Source organism: Venturia canescens, chromosome 2, assembly GCF_019457755.1.
Source record: "Venturia canescens isolate UGA chromosome 2, ASM1945775v1, whole genome shotgun sequence".
In the NCBI taxonomy this organism is placed as follows: Eukaryota; Metazoa; Arthropoda; class Insecta; order Hymenoptera; family Ichneumonidae; genus Venturia; species Venturia canescens.
In genome coordinates, this window is record NC_057422.1 from 10,647,911 (window position 1) to 10,675,430 (window position 27,520).

General features: G+C 37.5%; 4 protein-coding genes across 10 annotated transcripts in view; 2 read left to right on the forward strand and 2 right to left on the reverse strand.

Annotated features, from left to right (window-relative positions):
- Nucleotides 1-2,498, forward strand: part of LOC122407187 (coiled-coil domain-containing protein 97) — a 66,666-nt gene extending 64,168 nt beyond the window's left edge. For 3 of the 5 annotated variants that reach the window (XM_043413222.1, XM_043413224.1, XM_043413227.1), the window contains 3 exons: nucleotides 531-1,421; nucleotides 1,715-1,877; nucleotides 1,966-2,498. In XM_043413222.1, the coding sequence (XP_043269157.1) occupies nucleotides 531-1,421; nucleotides 1,715-1,877; nucleotides 1,966-1,992 (1,081 nt within the window). In that variant the 3' untranslated portion in view covers nucleotides 1,993-2,498. Of the gene's footprint in view, nucleotides 1-6; nucleotides 212-530; nucleotides 1,422-1,714; nucleotides 1,878-1,965 lie in introns of those variants that run through there. The other 2 variants (XM_043413226.1, XM_043413225.1) reach the window with 2 other exon arrangements.
- Nucleotides 2,496-6,992, reverse strand: LOC122407186 (X-ray repair cross-complementing protein 5-like). 3 transcript variants are annotated; one of them, XM_043413221.1, is made up of 14 exons: nucleotides 6,852-6,992; nucleotides 6,693-6,744; nucleotides 6,506-6,610; nucleotides 5,994-6,211; nucleotides 5,432-5,557; nucleotides 5,214-5,292; nucleotides 5,000-5,137; nucleotides 4,612-4,792; nucleotides 4,264-4,397; nucleotides 4,029-4,172; nucleotides 3,786-3,928; nucleotides 3,275-3,523; nucleotides 2,878-2,995; nucleotides 2,496-2,789 (listed from the first exon to the last, which is right to left on the reverse strand). In XM_043413221.1, exons 2-14 carry the CDS (start codon nucleotides 6,711-6,713, stop codon nucleotides 2,766-2,768), a joined length of 1,680 nt encoding a protein of 559 aa, XP_043269156.1. In that variant the 5' UTR covers nucleotides 6,714-6,744; nucleotides 6,852-6,992; the 3' UTR covers nucleotides 2,496-2,765. The 3 variants fall into 3 exon arrangements, with proteins under 3 accessions (XP_043269156.1, XP_043269154.1, XP_043269155.1); XM_043413219.1 differs by having other exon boundaries at nucleotides 6,693-6,732; nucleotides 6,852-6,991; XM_043413220.1 differs by having other exon boundaries at nucleotides 6,693-6,992.
- Nucleotides 6,993-8,085: 1,093 nt separating this feature from the next.
- On the forward strand, nucleotides 8,086-15,016 carry LOC122407299 (uncharacterized). The gene is made up of 11 exons (XM_043413429.1): nucleotides 8,086-8,218; nucleotides 8,305-8,472; nucleotides 9,255-9,360; nucleotides 9,436-9,494; nucleotides 13,569-13,721; nucleotides 13,880-13,988; nucleotides 14,072-14,130; nucleotides 14,258-14,398; nucleotides 14,473-14,581; nucleotides 14,664-14,722; nucleotides 14,846-15,016. Exons 1-11 carry the CDS (start codon nucleotides 8,171-8,173, stop codon nucleotides 14,897-14,899), a joined length of 1,065 nt encoding a protein of 354 aa, XP_043269364.1. The 5' UTR covers nucleotides 8,086-8,170; the 3' UTR covers nucleotides 14,900-15,016.
- Nucleotides 10,067-12,134, reverse strand: LOC122406376 (general odorant-binding protein 56d-like). The gene is made up of 4 exons (XM_043411786.1): nucleotides 11,977-12,134; nucleotides 11,750-11,828; nucleotides 11,324-11,521; nucleotides 10,067-10,302 (listed from the first exon to the last, which is right to left on the reverse strand). Exons 1-4 carry the CDS (start codon nucleotides 12,022-12,024, stop codon nucleotides 10,223-10,225), a joined length of 405 nt encoding a protein of 134 aa, XP_043267721.1. The 5' UTR covers nucleotides 12,025-12,134; the 3' UTR covers nucleotides 10,067-10,222.
- Nucleotides 15,017-27,520: the final 12,504 nt, after the last annotated feature.

Here is a 27,520-nt window from a genome sequence, read left to right on the forward strand (position 1 = left end):
TTTTAGGTTATGGTCTCCATGGCTCAATTTCTATAGACAGATAACGGTTATAAGGTTACGTTACAACGACGTAACGTCAAAGTGTCAATGACGTTTGGTAATTAATTCACGTTCACGTGTGTATAACAATAAAGGTGCAAAGTTTGTAGAATCATTTCATGATCTGGAAAACAGAAAAAAGGCAATTCTCGGATTGAATTAATAATTCAAGGTGAATGTCAAAATATATTTCTGCTCTGTTCAGTTAACGAGTCGAATTATCGTATGAAAATATTTTAACACATTACAAGTTTTTGGTTATAGAATCATCAATATATCTATCAAAACAATTGTTACCAGAACGAGAATTATACATTCATTCTTGTCCCTATAATCAATAAAATTATCCTAATAGTTAATTATTCAAATTTCGAATTGTAAATAGACCGATATGTTGCTCTTGGGACTAATTCACTCAAATGGCGGATTTCATGTATACAAAATATTTTGAACCTACCACCACAATTGATGTATCATTTTCCATTGTACAGGCACATGAGCACCAAAGAGGAGAAAGAAGAAATGACTCTGTGTGCAGAAACTGCGGACAATACCGATGCAGAGGTTGCTATTTCAACCACAGAAACAATCCAGCCAAATTCTGCTGTGGAGGATGAAATTTTAGAACACCTAGCACATACGACAGCAAGTTTCAAAAGTCAGCAAAAAAATGATCCTGAACTGATGGTAGATGAAAAAAAAGCAATCGCCCTTGAACTATTGCGCAGGAGCCATAGTATGTTTCTTGCAAAATTTGGTAAATACCTCAAGAAAGAGCACCTCAACTATTTTGTTGGCAACGAGCAAGATTATGAAATTAGTTATCACTTGAATCAGCTCAAAAGATATTTTGATGATAATGCGAGACAGATTGACGTTAAGAATCGTAGATATCAGGCACTGAAAATGATGGTGGAAAAAGGTGAATATTTTAGCGAAACAGAAATGATGAAACGCAATCCCCTACTCTACGAACATCACATAGGACGCTTCTTATCAGAAGAACAGAAGAAGAAACGTGACAATATAGACACAACAAGCATAACTTTTGTCAATCTGTTGCTTGAAAGCATTGATAGAGACCGATTAAGAAATGTAAGAAAAGCACAGCAAGAGGCTGAGGACGAAGTGCACGAAGAAAACGATTCTGATGATGACTCTGACGAAGACAAAGATGAGGATAAAGATTCTAATCAAGATAAAGTGCATTGGGGTGAAGCTCTACAAGCGAACGAACCTTATGAGAGAGAGAAGAAGGAGAACAGAGTTAAAGTCCTCCACGAGAACGTTCCTTTCAAAGAACAACAAATTTTGAGAGAAGAATTCGTTACCCATATGTACGCGAACTTTCTTGATGGCAAAGATGCAGAGTTTGATTACAGGTGAAAAACGATAATTTTGAGTTGACCAATTTAAAATTTTACCTGGTCAATATAATTTTCTTTACTGGCAGATAAATCACTAATGTTTGACAGCTGAAAATTTTGGTGACTTAGAATTCATATGCAATTTTTTATTAAATTGAAGCGTCGAAATAAATTTTTGAAACTTCCTCTTAAATACGCATTGGTAAACCGTATATACGGAATAATCGTTACCTCTGTGAAGAGTTATTCAATCAAAATAATGCAAGTGCGCAATCTGAATACACATAATTTTATAACTTTTTTCGCAGTACTGTAGACGACAACGAAGCATATGACAACGTTGAAACTCGAACGCATGACGAAGAAGAAAAATACTTCGATTCTGAATCCCCAGAAACTGTTCTCCTGGAGAACGTACGAGAGGAAAACGATTCAGAGGACGAGCTGGAGGTTTATATGAGATCACTAAAGGTCAAATAATGTTCACACTATAGACCATGATACTGACTTAGGTAAAGAAAAAAAATATTCACAAGTGTGTTTGATATTCACATAATAGGAGCAATGTTCGACAAAGCAACTGTAGCTACGGAATGACCAGAGACGTTATATAGACGTGGATTATAATTATCAAAAACTGAGACTGTAATCGTTATTATTATTTTTTATCAAATAAATCTTATCACCTTTGTAAGAACAAGCAATTTTTCCGTAAGAGTTGCAATCTAAAGTTTTTTCTTGTACATTCGGTGAAGAGCTCACTTACATCAGATGCCAAAAATGTGGTCGTTTTTTTATCATTTTTTCAAACTGAGAAAGATGCTTGTATATTCTGAAATTTTGTGTTTATCCAAAATATACATATCATTGTCCAGAGCCCAAAAATTTCTTTGAAAACAGACTGGACGAATTTTTTTGTATAACTTTTCTTAAAACGCAATTTTTATTAGAGAAACGCACAAACTTCGTCAATGAAACTCAGAAATTATCATCGATTTAAGTGTCTCGTCGGTAAGCTTTGTTGCAAAAATGTAAGAGATAAAATAATTATGGACATTGAGTTTTTTAAATAAATACCTCAGTGTCTAATAAGATCTACTTTTTTTTATTTAATTAAAACCTTAAAGTACACAAGGATAAAAATACAGAATAGCAGGAAAATAAATACTTTGATGTGACTTGAGTTTGGTCATCTTTTAACTGACTTTTAGAAGAATTAAACACTGCGTCACAACAATGTTCATATCGAAATTCACAGCACAGCTTGAATCTATCAACCGTATAAAAATAAACTAGAGTGGTAACAAATGAGAATATATTATTTGCCAATGTATCAGTGAAGGTGTTGAAACACTCTTTTTACATGTCCATTTCGCCATCGAACTGAAACGGAAAAATTCATTATTAAAATTCCAAATTCCCGCCATTGTACATTTTTATGTTAAATTTTTCAAAAGTTTTCCATTCTTACAAGCTCGTCCAAATCAACGGCGGACTCATCCGGTCGAGATATTGGTTCGTCCACTTTTTCCTCATATTTAGGCTCAAGTTTCTTAACTTCACTCGGTTCCGAAATCGCTTTCTGGTTTCTACTCCCATCGAATTGCCGAAAAAAAAACGATAAATTAATGTACATTTTTGGAAAACGATATGAAAGTAGAAAAAAATGAAACATAGAGGCTTCAATTGAAAACAAGTTGAATAGCGATTACATTCGTTAAGAAACTTTTTTGCAAAAATACCTATTCGTATTCCCAAAATTATCCCAATTTATTCCGAAATTGTTTTTAAATATACTTTTTAAAGTAGTGCAACAATATTTTCGATTCATAGACGAATTTAAGCTGAAATTAAAGGGAAATACTCACGTGTTCTCTGGCACTGAAGGAACATCCTCTTTCTTTTCCTTTGGGAACAACTGTCTAAGCTTCTTTAGATGAGGTTCAGAGTTAGCTTTGATGAAATCAGGAGTCTCAAGCGACTTTTTCAGGTCCTCGTCCATTGGTGGTAGAGGAGCGTCAGGATTCAAAGCGCGATGGCTCAATGAATTCCATAAATGCTGTAAACCCGGTGACGGAACTTCTTCGGCCACAAAAAGTTCGTCATCCTCCCCGTCGCTATTTGGAAATAATAAGAATTTTTTGGAATTTCGCGGGTTCAGAAATTGAAGGCACGATGGTGGCTGTTTAGAAAAGGCTTCTGAAGTCTTTTAAATCGACAAATCTTTTTCAAACTGTGATAATTTTTGACGATTGTGATAATTTTTTTGGACGAGTATTTCAATCGATTATAAATCGAACAACTTGAAGTAGCACCTCGAAAATATTTCGAGGTAATTAATTAATTTGCTAATTAAATCGTGTAAAAATGAATGCTTACTTTGAATACAACAACATCGAATTAATCAAATTTCCAACAGCGTCCACTTCCTCATCTTCCAAAACATTAAATGCAGAAGTGAGCGAAACTGGTTGAACGAAACGACGATTTTCCTGATATATCAATTCGACGAGAATGAAGCACTACGAAAATAAAATGAAATGAAACAAATCAACGGAAATAAAATAAAAGCCTGTTTTCAACGAAAAAACGTTTAAAAACATATTCGACTCTGAGACTTACCGATGGTTCATCTGTAAGATCCAACGATGGGACAAACACGTTCAATTTCGGGTCAGAATTCGCGTTATAAACTCTTCTTACTATAGCGACGCGATCCAGTAGCTCCAGCGCCTGACCCAGGGTGTAAAGCGATTTTGCTGCCTCCTAAGTCGAAAAAATGGTGTTTTGTTTTATATATCCACCAATGAAGTTCAATTTCTTTTAGTTTTATCAATAGGGTTATAAGATAACTTACCGGTCCGTCGGGAAGGACGATTCGCGAAGAATCACCCACCAAATGTTCGAGTCTTATTTTACTTCTTCGCACAAATCCAAGTAATTCGAATGATTTTTTTTCCGTATTCTCGAGCAAGCCTGCCTCGTCGGCTTCTAAAAATGCAGAGGAATTACGAAATTATTAGGCAAAATTCAAAAACTGATTCAACCAAATAATCCTTCTTCCATTTCGATTACAAAAATTCATTCGAATTTCTCCATAAATCACATTGCAATCATGTAAATTTTTATACTTTTCTTTGAAATTTCTGATACTCTGATAATTAATGCGTTAATGAAATGCAATCACATAAAATCTGCATCTCACCTGACACCGGAATGAATTTCCTTCCATACATATACCCAGAAATTGTATCAGAAATTGGATGAGCCTCTCTGTGTCTGTCGACGAAATCACGTTCAGCTCTGGCTACATTTGACTTCTCTTCGTCATCTTCAACCGAAGTATTGATTGAACTGAACGTTGGTGAATTGTCATCTTCTTTTGCCTGAGAATAAATTTCTCATAAAAAGAATCGAGGTTTTCAGGAACAAATTGTAACACTAATTCAATTGGGTGCCCCATTCAAACGCTCAATATATTTTTCATACCTGTACGTTTACTTATTTATTTTAGTGCCGTTGAAAAGAAAAACAAGATCGAAATTTTGAATAGTGAATAAATCAGACAATTAAATGAAAAAGTGTATACGAACCTTCACGTATGTTAGAGTAGCGATCTTCATGTCACCAATTTCAAACAGGCATTTCCAAGCCATGTACCGATCTTTGCTATTTTCAAATATCCTCAAAGATTGCAAAGTTTGTTCGATTGTCATGTATTTTCCTTCAACCTGAAACGATACAGATGTTAATCGACCAATTTCATCATTCATTTTCATTATTTATTTGAACAAACGTTTTGTTTACTTCATCAACGATTTTTTTGAGCAAGCGTTCACTGTCATTCAGTTTTTCAACCTCTAGATCGTTCAGCAATTTACTTCCACTGCAACGTAAAAAATTTCCTTGATTTATCACAATTCAAAGTATTCCCGTGAATATTGAAATTTGTTTTAAAATGTTGAGTTGTCAATTATATTTGTAGATTTTCTTTGAAGGAATCAAGGAATAAATTTAAAAATTACATCCACAGGAGCCGAATATCCATTTCTTTGATCTCATTTATCAGGGCTGCCGAATCAGTGGAGTCAGCGTCAGGGCAAGGATCATCGCAGTCAAACAGTAGAATCAGAATGAGACGTGATTCCATTCTATAATGAAAAATATTTATATAAATCGTCAAAGTGGATAATAACGTTTTTTTTACATACAGGAAAATACCTTTGCAATACAATTTTATTTGTTTCTATTTTTATTATTAAATATTACTGCATTTTTTCACCCAGTAAGAGTTTCAAGTATCAAAATTGCTTTATTCGAATTTCTGTGATAACAAAATGTGCAAAGTTGATCGCCTTGATTACAAACACGAATACTTGATCGACTAGCAACTTTCAAGAAATTTCTTCATAAGAATGTCTTTCAATGTCTTTTACAGACATTGAAAGACAAATTAATCGAAGAAATTTGTTTAGTAATTCAAATGTTTCATCCAAAACCATCATTGATTTTTATGATTTTTTGTTATATTCATGAGAAAGAATACCAGGAAGACATTGAAAGATTGAGAATTGAATATGAACTTACGACAGTTGTTTCAGTTCTTCGAATACTTCTTTGAGGGCCTTCGGCCAGTTGCGAAAACTATTTTTCGACTGTTTCAAATCCAAGATATTTTCAACCATGTCCCAGGTCGGTACCTGACTTGGTTGATAAAGCATAGTGCATTTTTCATCCACCTCAGAGTCATAGTCACTATGACCAGTGACCATAATTCCAATCTCATCTTTGGGACGCAGAAAAATCTGCAAGGATGTGTAGAAAATCAGATCCAAATACCACATTATTTTGGAAATGAAGTATTTCAATAGTCAACAAATATACACAATTTCCATACTGCTGCTCAGGCCCTCATTAACTATCCGGCATGAAGTCTTGCCAATGATCCTGCAGTCAATCACCGGTAGGGCCATTGTCAACCACTATTTCTATATTCACGATCCAGTGTTACATACTTGCTGGCAGCCACAGTAAGACTGCATGTGTAAGACAGTGAATGAGGGCCTTCAAATGGAAAATTAGATAAAACACCACTTCACCTTTTTTTCTGCAACGAGTTTCATAACTTTTTTCGATTTTTCGAAGGAAACAGCATTTTCATTCAGTTTTGTAATCCCAACATGAGTGAGAAAAAAGACAATTTCCTGAAAAGAATAATTTGAAGAATCATTACAAAGTCATTGATTCAATAAAAGTTTTATATATTTCGGGTAGAATGTTTCTCACCGTGTCACTTTTGGCGGGCATCTTTGCAATGTATTATAACCTTGAAAAAAAACTTATTTATTACATTATTTATTGCACTGTTATCTGAATACGATGTTAAGCAATTATTGACAACATTTGAAGTAATTGAAATGAATTTCTTATTGAACTTGCACAAACTTTTGGTATGATCGTTCAGACGTCGTCACCGGCTTCGATTCAAGTCAAAACACGTTTGAAACTTGGAACTTGAACAACGTGTAAGTCTGTAAGTGTTGTGTTTAGTGGTGTGTGGGAGTGTGGGGTGTGTTGTGTGTTTACATTCGTGTTATGCATAGCGTTATATGGGCGTTATGCGTTGTGTTATGTTTATGTGTGTGACCGTTGTGCGAAAGGTGGCAACTGAGCCATACACAGTACAGTATACCGGTACAGTAGAACTGCTACGTATCCAACACGCTGTACAATTGCGTATCGTTCACCGTGCGTCGGTATACGTGATGACTACCAAACGTGGATTCGCATAAATAACACTGGCCATCTTGCAACAATTATATAAGAACATAATTGATTCAAAATAATTGTCCAATTTTAACGATATTAAGGTCCTTTTATTCTCAATATTTCGTATTTATGAATTTTTATTTAAACTCTTTCTTTCATTTTTTACGTTCGAAAAATGTTTTCTGACAAAATTTTCTCGACGAGCTTTGATGAAACAAATTCTATGAATTCTTCACAGTACTTATTGTCATGAGATAACCTCATAATGAGTTCAATATTTGATTTTGTAGCTTCACAGTTCATTAATAATTTATTATATTATTATTCTTTCGTATATTTGTCAATTTAAGTGTACAGTGAGTTCCTTCCTTTTGCGGTGTGCTCTGTATTTCGTTCGTATTAAAATGTGAATTCATCCGTGACATATAATTGAACCGAAATTTTTTAGACTCCGACATATTTCCAAAAACAAATGCCATGACGAAATAAGGAAAATAATTGAATTCAATCGAACGAATGAATGAAAAAATGAAATAAAATTCAGTGAATCGGCGAGTTTTGCAATTTTTAAATATTTGTTGAAATCACAAAAACGAGACAAGCATCGAAACAGCATTTTGATAGGTTCGGAGTCTTGAAAAGTGCGAGTATACAGAGGTGTCAGCGAGTATTTATAAATGAACGATAATGATTGGAAAATACATCAATTACTGAGAATAGTACGATAGTACGATTATTGAGTCAGTGTAAGAAAAAATTGATAAGAATGTGTGAAACTTATTTCCAGGAACGACGATGCGACGGTCATTTCTAACCTATCAATTTCACGTATTATAAACTAATTAACTATCGATCTTCCACAGCCACACAATCTTCATTTTTTCTTCGCGATCGCGATACGATGGAAAATCTGGGAAGTCCCGGCTGCATATAAAAGCTGAAGTAGCCGCGTTGGAGATCGTGGCGTTCCTTTTATCAGCAAGCAACAAGCAACGATGAAGTTCCTCGCGATTTTCCTCGCCATTCCGATTCTCGCCGTTTCGGTAAGTAGCTAAAATCATTCCCGCGCTAGCGGAGTGCAGTAGACCCTCGTAAGTTTTATCACCCTTCGGATTTCCCTTTTCCAAAGGGTGCATTGACGCCTCAAGACGTAATGCGCTTTGGGAGCGCGCGTCAAAGGTGCAGCAACGAATATACGGTCGATCCAACCTCGATAGAACGTGCTCGTGCTGGCGAGCGGGTTAACGATCCCGAGTTCGACTGCTTCGTAGCGTGCATTCTCCAGGGAATGGATTTGGTAAGTTTTCCTATCATACAAAGCGCCGAGGCACTGCCGACGTGATAAAACCTTGAATTCTTATAAAAATTTCTTATAAAAACGAGTTCTTATAAAAAATAATTGCACCGAGACTAAATTGTTGTTAACCCTTAATGTGCATCTGGGGTCAGGTTGACCCCAACATTTTTTCTCACATGAATAGCATTTACAGATGAGCATCTCATAAGTAAAACCGCCAATATTAAGAAATCGTTATCCCCTCTCTAAAAGTAGGGAGCATAGCCACTTCATACTCCAAAATAAATAGACTTTTTGGAACGCTTGCAAAGTGGACTATTTTCCCCTTAAAGCATGGACACTTGTCTGTAAAACTCTGTAAGGATTTGTTTCAAAACTCAAAATTTAATTTTTTACGAGAGATTTAACCGAAAAAGTGCTTTTTACGCGCACTATCAACTTTGAGCACGTTTTTGAACAATGAAGAAAGATTTTTTTGGAAATCCGACTTTGCAGCCTTAAAGTTGGATCGATTCACTGCAAAAAGTGACTAAACCTTTTATTTCGAAAAGCGCATAGTTACCGAGATATTCGATGTCGAAAATGGCCTGGGGTCAAAGTGACCCCATGTGCACGAAATGTCTCGCTGTGAAGGTGTGCACACTAAGGGTTAAAAATCAACTTTGATCGATGCTTAGATAAACGTAGCGACACTTTCGACCTTAGAATCTTCACAATCCTCCAACTCTTCGATTTCATTTTTCTCTTTTTTTTATCCCCAAAATCTACGACTCATTTTGAAGATGGGATCCGATGGCAGCCTCGATACGAACGCGGCGATCGACAAGGTGCCAAACGCCCCGTTCCACGACGCTCTCGTCGCAGCCATCAGTTCTTGCTCCAACGAAAGTACGTAAAAACCAAAGTTCCCATCGGAACCCTAGCTTCCCAAGTATTTCACGTTTCACAATCGGATTTATTCAGGGGGTAAAAATAACTGTGACACCGCTCGTCGACTCATCGCCTGCATCCAGGATAAAGGAGTGAGTTAACGTTTTTACGGCTCATTTTATTACTTTCGACCCTAATGAATCTTTATTATGCTCTATTATTTCCAGGTTCCGTCCATGATAAAAGTCTGATGGGTTTTTGGACGAAAATTTCTACGCAACCGATGACGAATCTGTTTAGACAACTGAACCTTCGCTTCCGCCTCTGGCAGCACATTCGATGTACTTCCGCAAAATTATCGTCAAAGAAAATACATTTGAAGTACCAGTTTGAAAATTCGGTCGATTTTCATTTGGCAAAAAAAAATTGTCCAGAAGAATATTCTCGATATTCAAATGCCAGTGAGATTGAAGGATCTTTATTCTGTGAATTTTGTCTCGAAAAATGGTGAAGACCGTGCGCGATTTTTGACGAAGATCGATGCGAATCGTTGAAGCGGTTATAAGAATTATTTGAAATGTTCAAGCTGTACAAAAATTTTAATTTTTTCAATGATCCGAAACGTTTTGGGGAAAAGCTTGAGGAAATGCTCATTTTGGGATCCGGAATTTGAGGATTGTGGAACGAAGCAATGAATTTTATGCACGAAACGAATGCGTGAATGTCTGAATCACAATTGAAGTTTTATTTCGCATTAGCATCTACAAATAGTCCACATTTTTTCCTTTTCGTATCGATTGGACATAAGACTTTGGCGTTACTCTGAATAAAAAGGTATAATACGTCCGAATAGTTATCGCTTAATTGCCTGTAAAAGTGATTATTCGAAGATCGAAATCGTCTTGTTTTCCAAGTAACACTTGAGGAGCTTGGCTCCGGTTTCGCAGACACTAGCACCACCTGTAAAAACAGACAATTATGCAGTTAATTATTGCACCTAAAAATTATGCACCTAATGATAGTGGCGTAAGAAAATATTTTTCTTAATATCATTCGATGACCGATTGGCTCATTTTCTATTATTAAAAATAGATCATCAGAGTAGAAATGACCGTGACAATCGAGCGAGAAGAATGAAACTATTGGTAACTTTTGGTCACGAATATCCGAATGTTGATTAGACTAATAATTTATTCATTGCGAATACACGGAGAGACTTTTGTAGTAAAAATTACTATCTTTTTATAGTAACGTCGGACCACATCGATATTATAATAATAATAATCGCTAGAGAGTGTGTCAAATAATGCAAAAGTTTGGGGAACCATTACCACGCTTAATAGTAAATAACGCGCTGTACTATATAAAAAATCAACACCGAGCGAATTTTGATCAAAAACATAGTAAATAATGAAACGATTTGATGAAAATTTAGGAGATAACGGAGCAGTCGTTTCTCTGTGCTATACGAAAAATTGCATAGTTTCGAATTTTCCCTTTTACCACACTGAACTTTGCTCAATAACATAGTAAAATTCATGCGCCTACCAATTATATGAGACGTTGCGAGTATAAACATGAAAATTAACCAGTGGCACATAGCAAAATTTCAAGCAATTTGTCCAGTCGAATTCACCAATTTTTAACATTTCACCAAAGACACGAGTGACATTCGGATATCGATACATCGTTCGATGTAAGAATGTCGCAGACCCAAATTTTGCCTGTCGTACATAGTAAAATTTGAGAGAACTGCTTTCGGCATCAAAATTACTGCGCACTTTGGTGAAATGTAATAGAATGGCGATATACACAGCAGCGCTGCTACAAAACATAGCAAATTTTTCTAGCAAATTCATCCGAAATATTCGTATAAAAGTCTCTCCGTGTACACTTTGATGACAAGGCAATGATTTTAAGACCTATTTTGAGCAAGTGCTCAAATTATCTCAAGTTTGTCAAAAATTTGGGTAAATCTTACTTGAATTTTTGCACTTGTTGACGATATTGTCGACCTTCTCTTTGGGAATGTCGGCTGGGACTTTAGCACGGAAGGTTGCCTCGTCAAATACACCATCTTCGGTGAGGAAGCCGAGTTTCTTCAAGAAGCAGGATGCGAAGCAAGCGAGCTTCGGGTCTGTCTCGTCGAAAACGCCTTTTTTCGCATTCTCAACAGCCTCTGAAAGGGAAACAAAAACATCGAGATTAAAGTTTGACGTGATTTCACCAGCAGAATTTTTCGTATTATTCGTTGAAGTCTGAGCGAGTAACCGGAGCCTTAAGAATCGTAGTTGATTCGAGAATCGAAGCTCCGGAACGCAAAATTTTAGGGGCCGGTTCTCCAACTTCCCATTCAATAATAAATTCTCAATTTCACAAAATTATTCTTCTCAATTATCGTGTTTACCAGGATTGACGCCCGTTTCGGTGATACAAGCGAGTTTGGCTTCGCGCAATTTGGCTTTCTGTTCGTCAGTCACTGCAGCCTAAAAAAGCCCAAAGCATTCAGTGAAATAGAAAAAATCCACGAGTCTTGAATAAAAAAAAAACAAAATTTATCGTTGGTTTTGAATTTTCTCTTAAATTTGTGAATAAAAACGCAGAAAAGTGTGCATTCCATAGAAGAAAACTTACGAAGCTGCCGGCAACGCAGACGAGAAGAATAACGGCGAAGATCTTCATGTTGAAGCCCGGTATTGAAGAAAATGTGATTTTCCAAGTTCGCGAAGTCGTGGACGGCCGGTGACTGGATAAAGCGCTTGGCAACGTTTAGGTTTTTATAGAGGACAGTCGAATAAGCGATTCGTGACTGGTTGGGGTGGGCTTGACCAAAAATTCCACCGAATAAAAAATGGAAAAAAACAATCAAAGTACGAAACACGCGAGAAACAGCCAAAATGGGCAAGATCTATAAAAGGAAACAAACATAATCATATGCGGCTTAATGATCCTGCAGAACTACGTAAAAGCAAAATGAAGAAAAATAAACAAAAAAAAAAAAGCAAAACACAAACTCGCTGGCTTCCACGCGGAGCCTTCAGATTAATGGACCTTCGGAATCGAGAAGGCCAAGGCTACACAATTTCTGACTTCCACGCGAAGTCGAAGAATTTGGTTGCAATTCCTCATTGTCATGCAGCAAGGCTCGCAGCCATCTCAGCTTACACGAAGTACTCTAAAATTTATGCACGTACATAAAATAAAAATACGTGTAAACGTATATCTGTTTTTTACCTTGAATAACTCGTTTATTTAACGAGGCAATAATCGGTTATACAATAAGCGTAAAGCCTGCGCATCAACAGACTTTTTTTACACGATTTTTTCGAATCATTACTCAGCTCGAGTATTCAAGCGTGACAAGGAACTGGCAGCTCGGAGATCGAGCGTGCTGATGAATCATGATCCGTGAATGAAACGGTTCGAATCGACAGCAAAAACTTACGCCAGGTTCAAAAACCTATTATTGAACATTGATCGAACCACCTGATCGAAAAATCGAGATATTTTCGTAAAGACGTTTTTTTTATAGTTTATTTTTGATGAGTATTTTCCTCATCAAGTACTGTCCTTTTCTATGTGTATGTTCACATGTAGTCTCTATTCTCTCTTTTTTCTATAGTTATATGATAATTGAGCAAATTGAGCCGTGCTAAAAAGTCACCTGGTGGAACTAAGTGGCCTAGTCAAGGACTCGTGTGTAACTTACACTATAAACTCATTCGAATTTATGATCTCCAGTATAGTTATGCCAAAATCCAGTATTAAATTTCCGCGAGTCAGAGGAAACATCCTGTTGGAAAATAGCAATGGAATAATTAGAAACTCCGTGGATTACGTTGCGAGAATAATCGTGATTATTTCATACACGAAAGTACAGAATAACGCTCGCTGATTGATCCTATCTTTCGTGCCGATAACATTCTCAACGCCATTTTTCCAGTTCTATGTTATTCGCAATTAACACTTTACAGTTGTTACGTTACTCCCACTTGGCATTCAGTATAGTAATAGTTTTTCATGGAACTCCAGATAGAGCAGCTCGCATTTTTTTCTATATAAAGAGGACACGCTCGTGAATGACATTTTTCTTCACTTGTTCCACAATGAACGGCAACGTAGCTCTTGTCGTCCTCGTCGCGCTGACGCCCTACGTAAGTATCCAAAATTTTTTCACGCTTTTCTCCTTTTCCAGCTTTTTCGAATACGTGTACTGGTGATTTTAGGTTCTTGCGGGACCAGGCAGGGGACCGGACCATGCAGCGTGGGCCAAATGCATGGAAGAAAGCGGTCTTGAGAAGGAAAGCTTTCGCAACACCCCGCCAGATGATCCGAAAAAGAAATGTTTCGATGCGTGCCTCATGAAACATCATGGTCATGTAAGATAATAATTAACGCGAATCCATGATTTTTGGTCCACGAATTAACGTCCAATCGTTTTCGAGATTCGTCCATAAATTCATGTGGTTAATTCGTGTTTTCTCTCAAATTACAATCGATTCGTGCGTGCTTCTTTACAACTGATTTTGCAACGTAGCTCAAAGAAGACGGAACCGTCGATGTGGAGAAAATGATCGCAGATTTGCCCCCGGATGTGGAGGATCGTGAACGTATCAGCGGAGCTATAACTGAGTGCGCTGCCAACAGTGAGCATTATTGGAAGCCCCTGTTATCAATATTCATCGTGATTTTATTGTTTTTTTAAGTTTTTAATGGTTTTTGCTTGCAGAGAATGACGATCAGTGCGAAACAGCCTATCTGATTAGGAATTGTCTTATCGAGAAAGACGTGAGTCATCTGATCACGTTGTTTTGTTAAAATTACGTTGTGTTTTTGGTCGATTTCTTTTTTTAAAACTTCTCATCTTCGCAACAGAATTTTTCATCTCTTCAACTCTGTTTTTTCATCGTTTCAGGCCATACCTTTCCCAGGAAAAATGATGAAAATGATGAAAAAGTGCATGGCAGAAAACGGAATCGAAGACTTCAAAGACCTTCAGTCGGGCGACCAAAAAACCAAATGCTTCGGTGCATGCATGATGAAAGAGAAAGGAATTGTGAGATTACACGAATGTTTAACCATACGATCCATCAATTCTAAGAAATAATTCTATTCAACGTTATGTCGCAGCTCAACGAAGATGGAACCGTCGATACTGAGAAAGCGGTCGCGAGTTTGCCTCCAGACGTGCCTGATCGTGATCGCATCGCTGAAGCAATTACCGAATGCAGCGCCAAAAGTAAGAATTATTTTACGCATCCACTAGAAATTTTTCGTCGTGTATTTTTTCTTCTTTTATTCAAATTTATTTGGTTTTACAGAGGGTGCTGATGACTGTGAAACTGCTGGACTGATCTGGGATTGCCTTCAAGAAAAAGACGTGAGTCTCGCTCATTTCAGTTTCGTTTTACTCCGAATTTTAGTAAAGCGAATTTCAAATGACACAAAAGTTCAATTTTATCTTTGAAACATCAACGTTCCAATTCTTTTTTTCCTCCTTCAGGCTCTTCCCCCGATGCCTCATCACGGTCACCACCATCGTCATCACGGACCTTAAAAATGGAAAACGGAAACGATCAATTTGCGTATATGGAACAACACTCACTACGGTATTTGACTTGATTTCAAGTCTAACTTTCGACTCCCAAATGTGAAATAAATATTAATGATTGCATGAAACGTGGAATTATTTAAAGAATCGACAGACATTTTTCAACATTCGAAACTCGATTTCCTCTCGACTGCACAGAATTACAATTCGCTAAGCATACGGACGTGATTGATATGACTCAAATGATGTTTTCATTCCTTGGAATTAACAGCGCACAGTAATGGAACAGGTGTGCATAGAGAAAATGGTAGAATTCAGGGACGCAAAGTTTGTTGTGGTTATTACAGTCTTTGGTGGCACGTTGCGATGCTAATCTTATCGTGCGCGATCATAATTACACGTAATTGGTGCCCGTGGCGATAGAATGAACGATGAAGTTGCATTAATGTAGAATTATGTCACCGAGCTTTTCGATGAGGCGTCAAGTCATTCGAGATCGATTGTTTTTTATGACGATTGCTGTTAACGATTTTTGACAAATTTTTATTCTCCTAGTAAAGAAAAATGGTGATTTAAAAAAATCGTATTTTTGGATAAATCGATCACAGGAATTGTACAAATTCGAAATTTAGCGATTTTTCTTCGTCATTTTCGATTTAAATAAAAACGAAGCATCCGTATGAGTTTATCGATGCATACTGGCAGAAAAGGGCGAAAAATTTAGATTTTTTTTCTTAAATATTTTGGGATCCGCAGACTCCATGTCGACAGGCATTATTGGAAGAAGCTTCGTGGTCTCGACGAATAAATTACTGTCTACCTACAGAATTCAAAACTGGATGCTGAATACTAAAGCCAATGTCCTCGCGCATTATAAAGTCCGTACTGCAGACCTGTTTAACAGGTCCAGATGATTTTTTCTAGTCTCTCGTTCTCCCCCTGAAAGTCGAGTATTTATGACAAGGATTTTGACATTTTCTTTTGGTGCATATATGTAGGGTCTGAGTATTGGTCATTAGACAAAAGATTAAACACGAACAAATTTTGAAAACGATAAATCACAAATAGACTTTATTGAATTCATACATTAATTATAATTAATGAACATCAAATTATTTTGGGTCTTCCCTCTTTCATGGTTTGTTTATCCTCCCTTCATTTTTTCTTTTTCAATGCCTCGGCTGTTTCGCTTGTTCTTTCAAAACAACTCATCCCACAAATATTTATGAACCGTGCATACATTTTTGTTGAAAGATTTATTTATTAATCGACTAGCTGAAGCCGTTAAATGCGATCACTACATAAACACGTGAATTTTTCTATCGTAATTCCATTTATTTTGATAAATAATAATAATAATAATAATAATAATAATTTAAAAAACCGTTATTTCGAAGAATTATCACCGAGAGCACATCCAAAGGGATAATAATCAAAGTACAAATGTCAGTAACCATAAAAATAGTTGAGGAAGCGTAAAAGTAATTGGGAGAAAATTGAAGTCTTCAAAATATTTACAGATAAAGCATAATATCTTCAGCAAATTGGTTCCACTGGTATTGAATTTCATTCTGTCAAACTTTGCCCAAATCAATTAACTCTATTTATCGTGTATGTTAAATTCAACGATTATAGAATTGTTTAAAAAGAGATAGAGAGCGAGAAAAAAGCCTCAGCTTCGTTGACAATTGGAATTATCCAACGAAGCAGAACGGAGCGATCTCGCAAGTATTTTAGCACGTCATTAGAGTTTCAGTCAATTGATCGTGAGCTCGCACAAATGGAAATTAATTTATCCAAACGAATGCAAGACTCTACCGATCGCCTGTGCTGGGATTCCAGCATTTGAATATTCTTGAAAGAGGGTTTCACTCTCTTCTAATCCAAGTGTAAACGCGCGTAAATCGATCACCCATCCGAGTATATTTTTCCGAATTTAATCGATGTAATTCTTCAAACATTCGTGATGAATGAATCATTTCAGATCGTTATCTTTATGATTATTTACGAGGAAAATCCTCTGAATTTCTTTGGTACACATGCTGCTTCATTTTTCTACGAGCAACGTCTCCGATAAACTTTGTCCGCTCAAAATGTTCCGGCTGAGCGATTAATGGTGTACGTTCATTAAAAAGACTGACGGGCAGATCGCATAACTCACTTACAGAGACAAATGTTATTGGCACAGAAAAAAATCGCTTTAAGTATCCTTCGCGAGCGATCAAGTGCAAAGTCACTTTCAAAGGGCGGTTGTTTGAACTGAAACACGTCATTAGTTGTTAATCTTCTCAATCGATAGAAGTTTTACGCACTATCATCAATTTAGCAAAAATTATTCCGTTTTTGGCATCTGATTGTACCAAAGTCCACTTTGAATCCCAGAATTTACTGCTCGTAGCTCACAGTCAATTATTTTTCTGCCCTCAACTCCGTTGAAAAAAAGTCTTTCGATAGTCATGCAATCATGGAACACGCGATAATCTAGTGTTCGTTCAACAACTTTTGATATGCTCAGATTGTTCATGACAATACGTGCTGCTCACGTCAAACAGGAAAGCATACATTCATGGATTTATTTATGAATTCTTCGAGCCTCTCTGATACTCAGAGTGTGAGCTTTTCTTATTCTTGTATTGTAAATGATTCATTTCGTAGAAAGTAAAGTTCGAGACAAAAATTCATAATTGTGTTTGTAATTATGGAAATAAATAAAAATTGGTTTCAATTCTATTATCAATTGAATTTTATTTTTCTTGCCTTGTGTCCAGATTGTGACCAACAGTTGGAAACCAAAGAGTGTAAAGCTTCTGTTTGGAGGATTGGAAATGAAACAGGAAGATTTCTACTCAGATCCGTATCGTCAGACGGTAAGTGAGAAATTAGTTTGGGGTGATATAAAAAGGTGTCGACTGTATATCGAGGGGAATATTTGCACAGATTTTACAAGGAATATTTTTCTGTCAAAATATTGCATGCAATTTTAAGATTCAAAAAATGATTATAAACTCAAACATTTTTCAACATGACCAAGATTTTAATGGCTTGAGTTTTTCGAAAATCGAGCAGAATAAGTTAAATGAGAATTACACGAATATTAATAAGAAAAATTTTGTAGAAATTGTTTCTTTTCGTTTAACGACGCACTCGCAAACGTAATCAATTCTCACTAAATAATTATTGGGAAATGTGTCTCCGAACTCGGCTGTTGGCTCGTTCGTTCTTCTCTGTCATTGAGCTTTGAAAATGGCTTCGAGAAACCCTCGAAAGTGAAAAACTGTCGCGGCTTAATTTTCAATTGCCAAATCGCGTTTAAGGAGGGTGGATCGCGACGATACAATGTTGCCATGCTAAACCATGTCAAAAATATTAAGAATTTCAAAATGATAAGAATTTCATAATTTGGTAAATGCATTCTTTAAAAATATATGAGACAATATAAATTTTTTTAGATTTTTCTACTACACAGCTCTCGAGTAATTGAACACTAAAGTTCACGTGTATAAGCCTAGAGTTTACATATATACAGTTATACATCTCGTGCATAAGAACTTGGATTTAACGCTCAATTATGCGATAACCATGTGGTAAAGAAATTTGAAAAAAATTGTATTTGTATACTTGATGCCAAAGAATGTTATCACCAAATTTTATCAAATTCTGATTATTTTGATTTCGTGATCTACCCTCCTTAACTGAAACATGGAATAAAAATGTCGTGAGGATACAGTTTTCGGCAAAATAACAGAACAGGAAAAGAATGAAAGAGAATTCGAACACAAAAATTGTAATTGTACTACTGAAAGCTCGAAAAACCGTAATAAAAATATCGGTTTTGAATCTGCCGAAGGAAAAATTTTCCTAATACACCGTCGCTATAACAAACTGATCGTAAAATCTCTAATTTATTTATCCATGAATTAATTATAAAAATATACATATTTCATCGAGACATGTTAGTTCTGCTTCGAGCAACTTTTGACATGAGAAATGTAAGTTAAAATCGAGTTTCGGCACGATCTATCAAAGTGTGTTGCAACGTGGCAGTGAAGAGAGGCGTTCTCAGCGGCGAGTGGTCAGACCGGTTCGATCGTACATTTCTTAAGCCGTCCAATCGGCTCCCACGGGTCAGAATGCATCTTGTTCTCTTCTTTCCTGCGTCCCTCCCCTCTCCCTTTTTTTTTAAGTCCACGATCTTAAAGGCACACGAGTGTGAGTGTCTCTGTATTCGTGCGAAGATGAGCCGTTACGAAACCGCGACCAAAGAGAAGATTCTGTGCAGCTGCACTGCCGTAGGCGGAGCTTCAAAATGTCTCTTTGTCCAATGATATCTCGGCTCTCGGGACTCGAAATTCTCGAATTATTCAACGGCACGAAAACAACCATTTTGTGCTTGCCTTCAAAGAGTTTGTTCAATCGAATATTCTACAATTAATAAACTGCGAATCTACGAGTAATTTGAGAATCTCGAGTGACCCGAATTTTCGTAGATCGTCAAGTCTGAGTCCGCTGCTTTGGCGCAAAGGTTTTCCAAAATTTCCGATCCTGCGACATTGAACAATTTCTCAGTCGAACGCATGGGAATTCGGATGAATATTTCGTGCCGTGTTTCATCGTTACAATAATTTTTTCGTCTGTATCCGCATTGCGTTGGTTTTACGAAAAACCTATTTAAATCGCGGAGCAAAAAAAGTGACGGGGACGACGAATTTATACGAATACATGAGGAAAAAACATTTGGTAATCCTTGAACAAACGAGACTTGCGCGAGTCTGTGGAAAAAAATCCCACCTTCATAATAACTGATTATACTTTCCTACGGCGTTCACCTGCGAGCGGGTTGCCCCGTGCCGCAAATACCGTACGTTACAGAGGAAAAAGCAGGAGTAAAAAAATTCGAGAAAAAAAAGAACGAAGGAAAAAATGTCCACTCACGTTTACAGCGGTGTAAGAAGAGAGGATAAGTAAAAAAAAGTGGGAGCACGAGGTTTCGTCAATGCCCGGAGGATTATCGAGGAATTTTAGGTCGCTTTGTCGTCGAAATAAAATGTATTTAGACGCGCACCTCCGTTTATATGAGAAATTCTTATACGCGCGGCATCGTATAAGCGTTTAAAACCCGGCGGTGCTTACAGTTGAGCTGTAAAATATTTTTCGTTGATGCAGATTGGTCGAACGGTCAGTTCATACGGTACGAAAAACGGTGTAAGCCAACAACAATTTTCCAGTCCCTTCTGTAAGCGCAGAGGAAAAACTTCTCGTCCCTTTAACTCAAGCCTCCGGGGCAACTACGCGTCCGAAGTGAGTTCTCAAAGCTTCCAGTTATTGTACGCCTTGCCCTCGAGACCGCGTAACGGGGAAAGAGGACCGAAGAATTTTTTTTCCTCCAAGATTTTTCAAAAGTTTTCCAGACGTCGCCGAATGCGGAAGGATCACAATCGTCGAATCAGAGTTCATGGCGAAAAGCAGTTTCCTCGTGATCGCGTCTGAGCTGCTCGATCTTCTGGAAAAATTTCAAAATAACTTCGTCCTCGCTGCTCCGGTCAAGCTCCTTCCAATCATTTCCACATTCCACAAACAACGAGGAATATTTACTCAACGAAAGTTGTTCAATGATTGTTAACAGAGTTGAATATTATTACGGGAGGGAATGAATCTTCCCGAGCAGTCTTTACGAAAAAAAATCGCGGGGTTAATCTCGTAGATGGTAAGGTTCAGAGATAGGTCAAGTTAAGATTGGAATAGGTAATATTATATATGTATATAGGATGGTGCACTAAGGCGAGGGAAAAAGGTGAAGCTTATCCCTTGCATTTGCTGGTTCTCTCTCTCGTCTCTCCTGATTTCGAAAAAGCTCCGTCTTCCTCGTTTTCTTTCCCACCGTCGAACGCAGCCTAAGCACGAGCATTACCATGCAATAAAATGTATATACGTTGTTTAAATGCGGTTGAAAAAGGTTCTCTCCTCGCGGGGAAAAAAGAAAGAAAGAGCAAGATGTAGCGGAAGTATCGAAAGAGAGTTGTAAAAGCGAGAAACACGGCTGTAACTCCGTTCCTCTCTCTCTCTCGTGCTTTTTTCTCTCTTTTTCGTACACACGATTTTTACCTTGCCTCGAAACCCTCGAGAAACATATATATTTCTCTGTCCTTTTCTCATTCTCTCTAAAACGAAATAACTAACTTGACGGGCTCAATCTTTTCGCTTATATGCATATACGTACTCGTCGTTTGCTTAAGCCGCCGTCTCTCTCGCCCAAAGAGAGCAATCTAGAAATGTCTTCGTGCAACCTTTTTGCCTCTCGAGTACATGCCGTTTTTTCCGTGGGCTGTCCCGGACTAGTGAAAAATTGCTTATTCGGTACAATACCGACAAACTTGGTCAGCTTTTTAACGCGCTAAAAATTTCCACAGTTAACACTCAGAGTTGTTTACGAGCTTTTAATCCCTTTGGAGTATACGACGTTGCAGTAAACGCTGCACTGCTATAATTATTGCGCTAATAAATGCTGCTTTTATTATAGTTTGACCTTTGCGCGGCTTAGAGAGCCTCCAACATAACGAGTACAATTGTTGTGTTAATTGCCAAGGATTCCTGTAAAAAATCATTGAAAAAATATGATTTTTCACTCTGGTTGTACATCCGCGATAATGTTTACTGAAAATCAAATCAATCAACAACGTGTAATGACCCACTCAACAAAATTTATAGTTCCAATCTCTTCGCGTGAATTTGTAATAAAAGTGTTTTTCATAATTTGATAATTATCATTGAATATTATAAATCGTTGTTTCATCCTGTTATTATTTGAAGTTGGCGCGCGTGTCCTGCGTCAATCATATTGGCAGAAAATTTACGATTTATTTGCCCGTGTGGTAAAACGTGTCTTTTATGCTATCCTATAAATACTGTACGAGTTAGTTTGCCTTGTAAAAGTGTATACGAGTGGTAGCTATTTTTTCAATGTCTCTTCTCCCGATTTCAAAGCTGGCAAACGTCGCTCTCTCTCACTCTCTCTCTTTCATGATATGAAATATACTGAACGATTTTTCTTTCAATGAAAATTTATATTCGATTTTATCTCAAGATAAATCTTGCACACAAAAAATAAACCGTGCACACAAAAAATGGGTAAATGAGTTATGAAATACGAAAAATTGTAGTATTTTTAAGGCTTTTTTGCAGTGGGAATTGAACTGGATTTATTGTGCAAGAAAATCAGTAGGCTGGAAAGTGTATGTGTGGACACAACGTGATTGCCTTATCGCTCGGAGCGAGTCACACCTTTGCAGCATCCGGTTTCCCATGGCTAGCCCCAGTTAATCCGGACTCACAATCAGACGAATTTTGAACAGTGCTCTTATTTTTAATATTCGCTTTCTCTGAACAAAATGCTTTTGCCCGTGTTTGTGGAGTCACCAAAACAATTTCACTGAAATAATGATTTTCAGGTTGTCAATCATTATTGTTTCCGAATCGATTTTCGAGATGTCGAACTTGACGAAAAAGAAAAGAACTCTTTAGGAATTTGGAGTAAAGAGCTATGGCGTTCTGGAGATTATTGTCTGGCAAAAAAATCAACGAAAATGCACCAAAAAAAGGATTCTAACGAATAACAGCGATTCGACCTAATCGAATTCGTGTTTTTGACAACTTTTTAACGACACAGACGCCTTTGTGAAATCGTTTCACCACCCCTCACTTCAGACTCTTGTATTTTAGTACTCAAGAAACACAAATATGTTAAACCATCCCAGTTGAGCGTTCAACGAGCATAAAACTTTGCCCAGAACATGATTCAACGATCACTCAATCATTTACGTTACTCATTTAAAAAATACAGCCAAACAAGAAGTCGAAAAATTTGACAACATTTTCGATGGACCAACAAGTCGTGATGAACAAATCGAAATGGGTCAATCCCAACAAAACTTCATTGATCGAAATACGTAATTTGCTACTCACTAAGACCAACAAATTGTTAAATCAACAAAAGTTTTGTTCAACCAACAAATTTGTACTGATTTTAACGATTAAAAAAAAAAATCGTTCAATCATTTTTGACTTGTTCGAAGCGTTTTTCCTCTTAATTTGTATCGTCTAAACTTATCGATGTTCTTCCCACTTCGTCACGTCCTTTGGAACTACTAGTGTACAATAAAGTAAACGAGAAGTTTGGAAGCGTAATAGTGATGAGGAGGAGGCAAAATCGGTGCGAAAGTGTAGGAAAGACGGTACGTGAAAATGGTGATGTTGCCTGAAGGCCCTGGCCACGCATCAACGAGAAGGGCTTTTAGGTACTAATTTTATGTAGAGTTATGAAGATAGTGTGATAGAGAAGCAGAGCGAGAGAGGACGATGGTAAAAGGGAGGAGAGATGGAGTGTCGGAATTCAACGGTTTGCCCTGACGTGCCGTTCTGGTTACCCACAGGTGCCATAATCTTGCATGCCCTTAGCTCGTGAAGCTGTAACGTTGCCTCAAAGTATATACACTGGCATGCAACCGCAGTATAGAAGCCTTAATGTCAACCCTCGGAGTTTGTAGCATGTGGTATCGCAGAGCTGTAAGAGACGAGCACGGAAATGAACCATTCAAGCAGCCGAACGACCAATGTGTGTAAACCATTCGCTTTACCTTCCCCTGCGACATAAAAAGTACATAATAGTACAGCAGACAGTAAATATGAAAGCCAAATCGACGATGTTTACGATTTGACGTTCGGGGCTTATAATTGAAGGAGGAGCAAAAGGATGAAAAATTTTGAAAAATTCAAAAACGTTACGTTATCTTTATTGTCGAATCTTCTATCGATATTATTTCAGTAAATTTGTTCTTGTGGAAAATTCTCTGAAAAAATGTTACTCATTCATCCGGTTCCGCACCGAATTTGGGCAGTGTATGTCAAATGCTTGGTAATCTGACAGAAATAAATTTTAATTCGCTGTGACCGAGCTACACTGACATTCAGTTTCATTTCAACGAGTTTCGTTTGGCAACGAAAAACTGCATGACGTGTCGCAAGATCTTATTTAGGGACCAAGCATCGAGAATTTTCGAATACGTTAGTGAGAATCAATGCAAGGTTATTGATACGAATGCAGGACGCATAAAAAATTAGTGCATATAAACAACTAAACGTTTGAACAAATTTGTAATGACGTCGTGACGAGACGCTCGCGACGGTCTCCGAGAAGATGATGGACGTCTCCAACACTTTTTACAGCCTCAGATTGTTTGTATTCGTACGAACGTATGTGTATGGTAATCTACAGGAATTAGGATGGCTGTATTAGGCACAGCAAGAATTTAGATGCGCAATTAAATTTTGATTGCCGACCGAAAATATGTTTGTTAATGTTTAGTCAGCTCGAGGAACGGATTCGGGCATTGAGGATGGGCAGTGAAAAAGTCTTTTGGTTTTGTTTGACACGACGCCGCCATTTTCATTGTTTTATCCAATTTATTTTTTATTGGAAGTATTTTAATACCGGCTTCTGGCTACAGCGATAATTCCTCAATCTGCCAAATTCTTGGAGTGACTCGATGCTTCTTTCCTCTGATATTTATCTAAATGTTTTTTGCTCAGTTTTTTTTCCTCCAATTTTATAGCGTTAAATCGTCGCATCTTTTGAGCAAGTAAAAATAAAAAAGGGAGTCACGAATGAATTACGAGACGTGTTATTCGAGGATATTTCACAGCGTGTTGCAAAGAGTGATCCACGAGCTCTTTTCTTTCAAATTGAGCCGCGCGAAAGGTCGTGCTTCTTTTTTCCCTCTTTCTCGCATGTTCGGTGTATTGATGCATGCCGCCGGACATTAATTGGCGGGCACATCTTCCTTCGTTTCTCCCGATTAGCCCGCGCACCTTCGAGCTCTCCCTTGACTTTAATGATCTCGCCTATAAAGCTGTTTTGGATTTTTATTTTTTTACGATCCGTACGCTCATAAAGGAACGGCGTACGCGTTATTTTTCTACACCGCGTGAGAGCCCGAGCACGAGGGAGACGGAGAAACCGGTGCGATGCGCTTTACCCCCGCGCGCCTTCGAGAATCCCGGAGAGAATCCAATAGCAAACGAACTTTATCCCTCGAAAACCAACGAGTGGAAAAAATCTTTCGACTTTTGCACTTGCAGCTTCGGGCGATAAAAATGTAAAGAGTCTTTCCCACATCCCTCATTCGATGGATTCACCCAAACTCTGATACTTCCTAACACAATTCGGAGCATTTTTCAATTTGGAATATATCATTTTCGCTGCAACTACTTAAAGAGAGTGTCCGGGGATTCGATTGCAGGATTCTTCAACAGAAAAATGCATATCGTCTCGTAAATGAGACTCCAAAAATTATTAACAAAGGAAAAAATCGTTTTAGCCAGCAAGTGACTCAAATAAAAATGTGCTTGAGGCCAATCGAAACTTTTTTTGTATCGGAAATCATTGAAATACAATCACTCCATAGATTATTCAAGGTTATCGTTCGCTCATGGGAGGAATCTTTAAAAAGTTTTCTTATTAAATTAATCGTTTTATTTCTATCATAATGGTCGTGCAAGATAAAATCTAATTTCAGATTCCCAAGTAAAATATGGCCATCGCGGTCGTTATTCTTTTCTCAAATGATCATTGAGACAAGTAATAAGAGAAAGGGTTACAGTAGCAAACTATCGTCTATAAATTACTATAGGTATAATAAGGTTGGCAGAGCTACTGTGGAATGAATATTGGCTGCAATTGGTACATAAAGATGGTAAAAGAGTTGGATCGCAGATAATTAATGTGTGTGTGTGATAATTCCATCGTTTTATTATCCGCTCACGCACCCCGCACCAATCGCGTTCATGTAGCAGCATAGAAATGACAGACTGACGCGCTGTTATTTTTACAGAGGTCAATAAATTTTATTATTATTTCGTAGGTACTCTCGTCGTGGCAACCCTTCCCTCCGACTCGCGTTTGTCCGCATATAATAATTATTACTTTTAACCGTATAATATAAGCGTAGTTTCGTCCTCTTTTTTTTCTCACGGTTTTTCCTCGATCTATACCACCGTCGATAATTATCTTACAAGATGTTTCAAAATTTTACAATCAAAGTCAAAATACATTGTGGGACACTTTGGCGATTGACTCTTTTATGTTTTGAACCTTGGAACAGTTTCTCAACGCGCAATTCTCAAGGTGCAGTATATAAAAAGAAAAAATTGTGTTCATCATGCTCCCACTGAGTTGAGTTCAATCTCGATGAACTTTTTGTTATAATTCGTTAAAATTCTCATCAAATCGTTGCTTTTTGTGCCGTTTGAAATAAATATTGTAAAAGCGATTCTTTATGCATCGGATTTGTAACTTGTTGTCGCAATAAAATTCAATAGTTATTCAAGCCTCGAAAGAGAATGAAAGATGAAAAATTTGAAGGAACCAAAACAAATGTTTTAAGCTTAAATGGCAATGAGCTAAGGTTTTTCCCACCTGCACGTTAAAAATCGCTCGTACACTGCTCGAAAGCTTTGTGTCCTACATACCAGTTTACCTGAATCGTCCCAACATATGAATCCAAATGTATCCAGTCCCATAATGTACCTCTGTAAAACTGCGATTCATAAAGGGGTCGAAATAAGAGGTCTCAACGTCACTTCGTCGCTGTTTTGTGAGTCTTCGGTTCAAGTTCCATGACCGAGTTCGATGCACGACGGGCGGCCTCTTCCCTAGTTCATAAAAACGCAGCTTTCGATGAATATTGTAAATGCTCAGTCGAATACTCCATTTCGTGACGTTTCTGCGATAAGGAGCCAAAAAAAACTGAAAATTATAAAAAGTGGTGTCACTGAAGATCACGTTGTAAATTGAAATTCGATTTTTCTAATAACGGACGATGCGCGTACTCAAATAATCAGAGACTCGGAAATATCATCGAAAAATAGGAAAATTCGTGTCTCGGGCAGGAACGATTCGTTTAGTCGATGAGAATTTTCAAAAATACACAAATTTGTGGATCACTCGCTTTTTCATGGGAAACTTTATAGAGAAGCGAGGAAATGAAGTGAAAAAAAATTCGACGAGAAAAAGTATGCGAGTAATGAAGACGTGCTGATGACTTCTGCTGGGAGGGTAGAAATATTAGTCGAATGGTCGAATATAAAAGGTATAACACTCGTTACAAGCGTGCACATTATAGCCACACACAAACCCCTAAATATATATAGAGAACATGCGGGAGTGACCGTAGTTTTTCGAGCTCACAGTCGTGGTATAAGCGTGGAAAGGAGAAGGTACTGAATTCCCTCGTGAATGTCCCCGGAGCTGTAACCCAGGGAAGCAGCAGGCAATGACGAAATGACGCGCCAGCCGAGAAGTACGGGCCTGTGCAGGTCCTCTTTGATTGTTCTATTGGGGGCAATTCACTTACAGTTAGGTAGGAAAATATTTTTAAAGAGGTACAGACACAATGTAGAGCAATCATCGGGTACGGCAGGGACCGCCAAACAATGCTCTCGCTGCCTCGATATGGCTGCGACTTCTGTTGCTTCGATGCGGATCCACAGAGGAACGTTCCTATGCTCGAATGAGTTTCGCACACTCAATAATTGTGCCTACTCGATGCTTTTCAATGGGATTTTTCATGGTGTGCG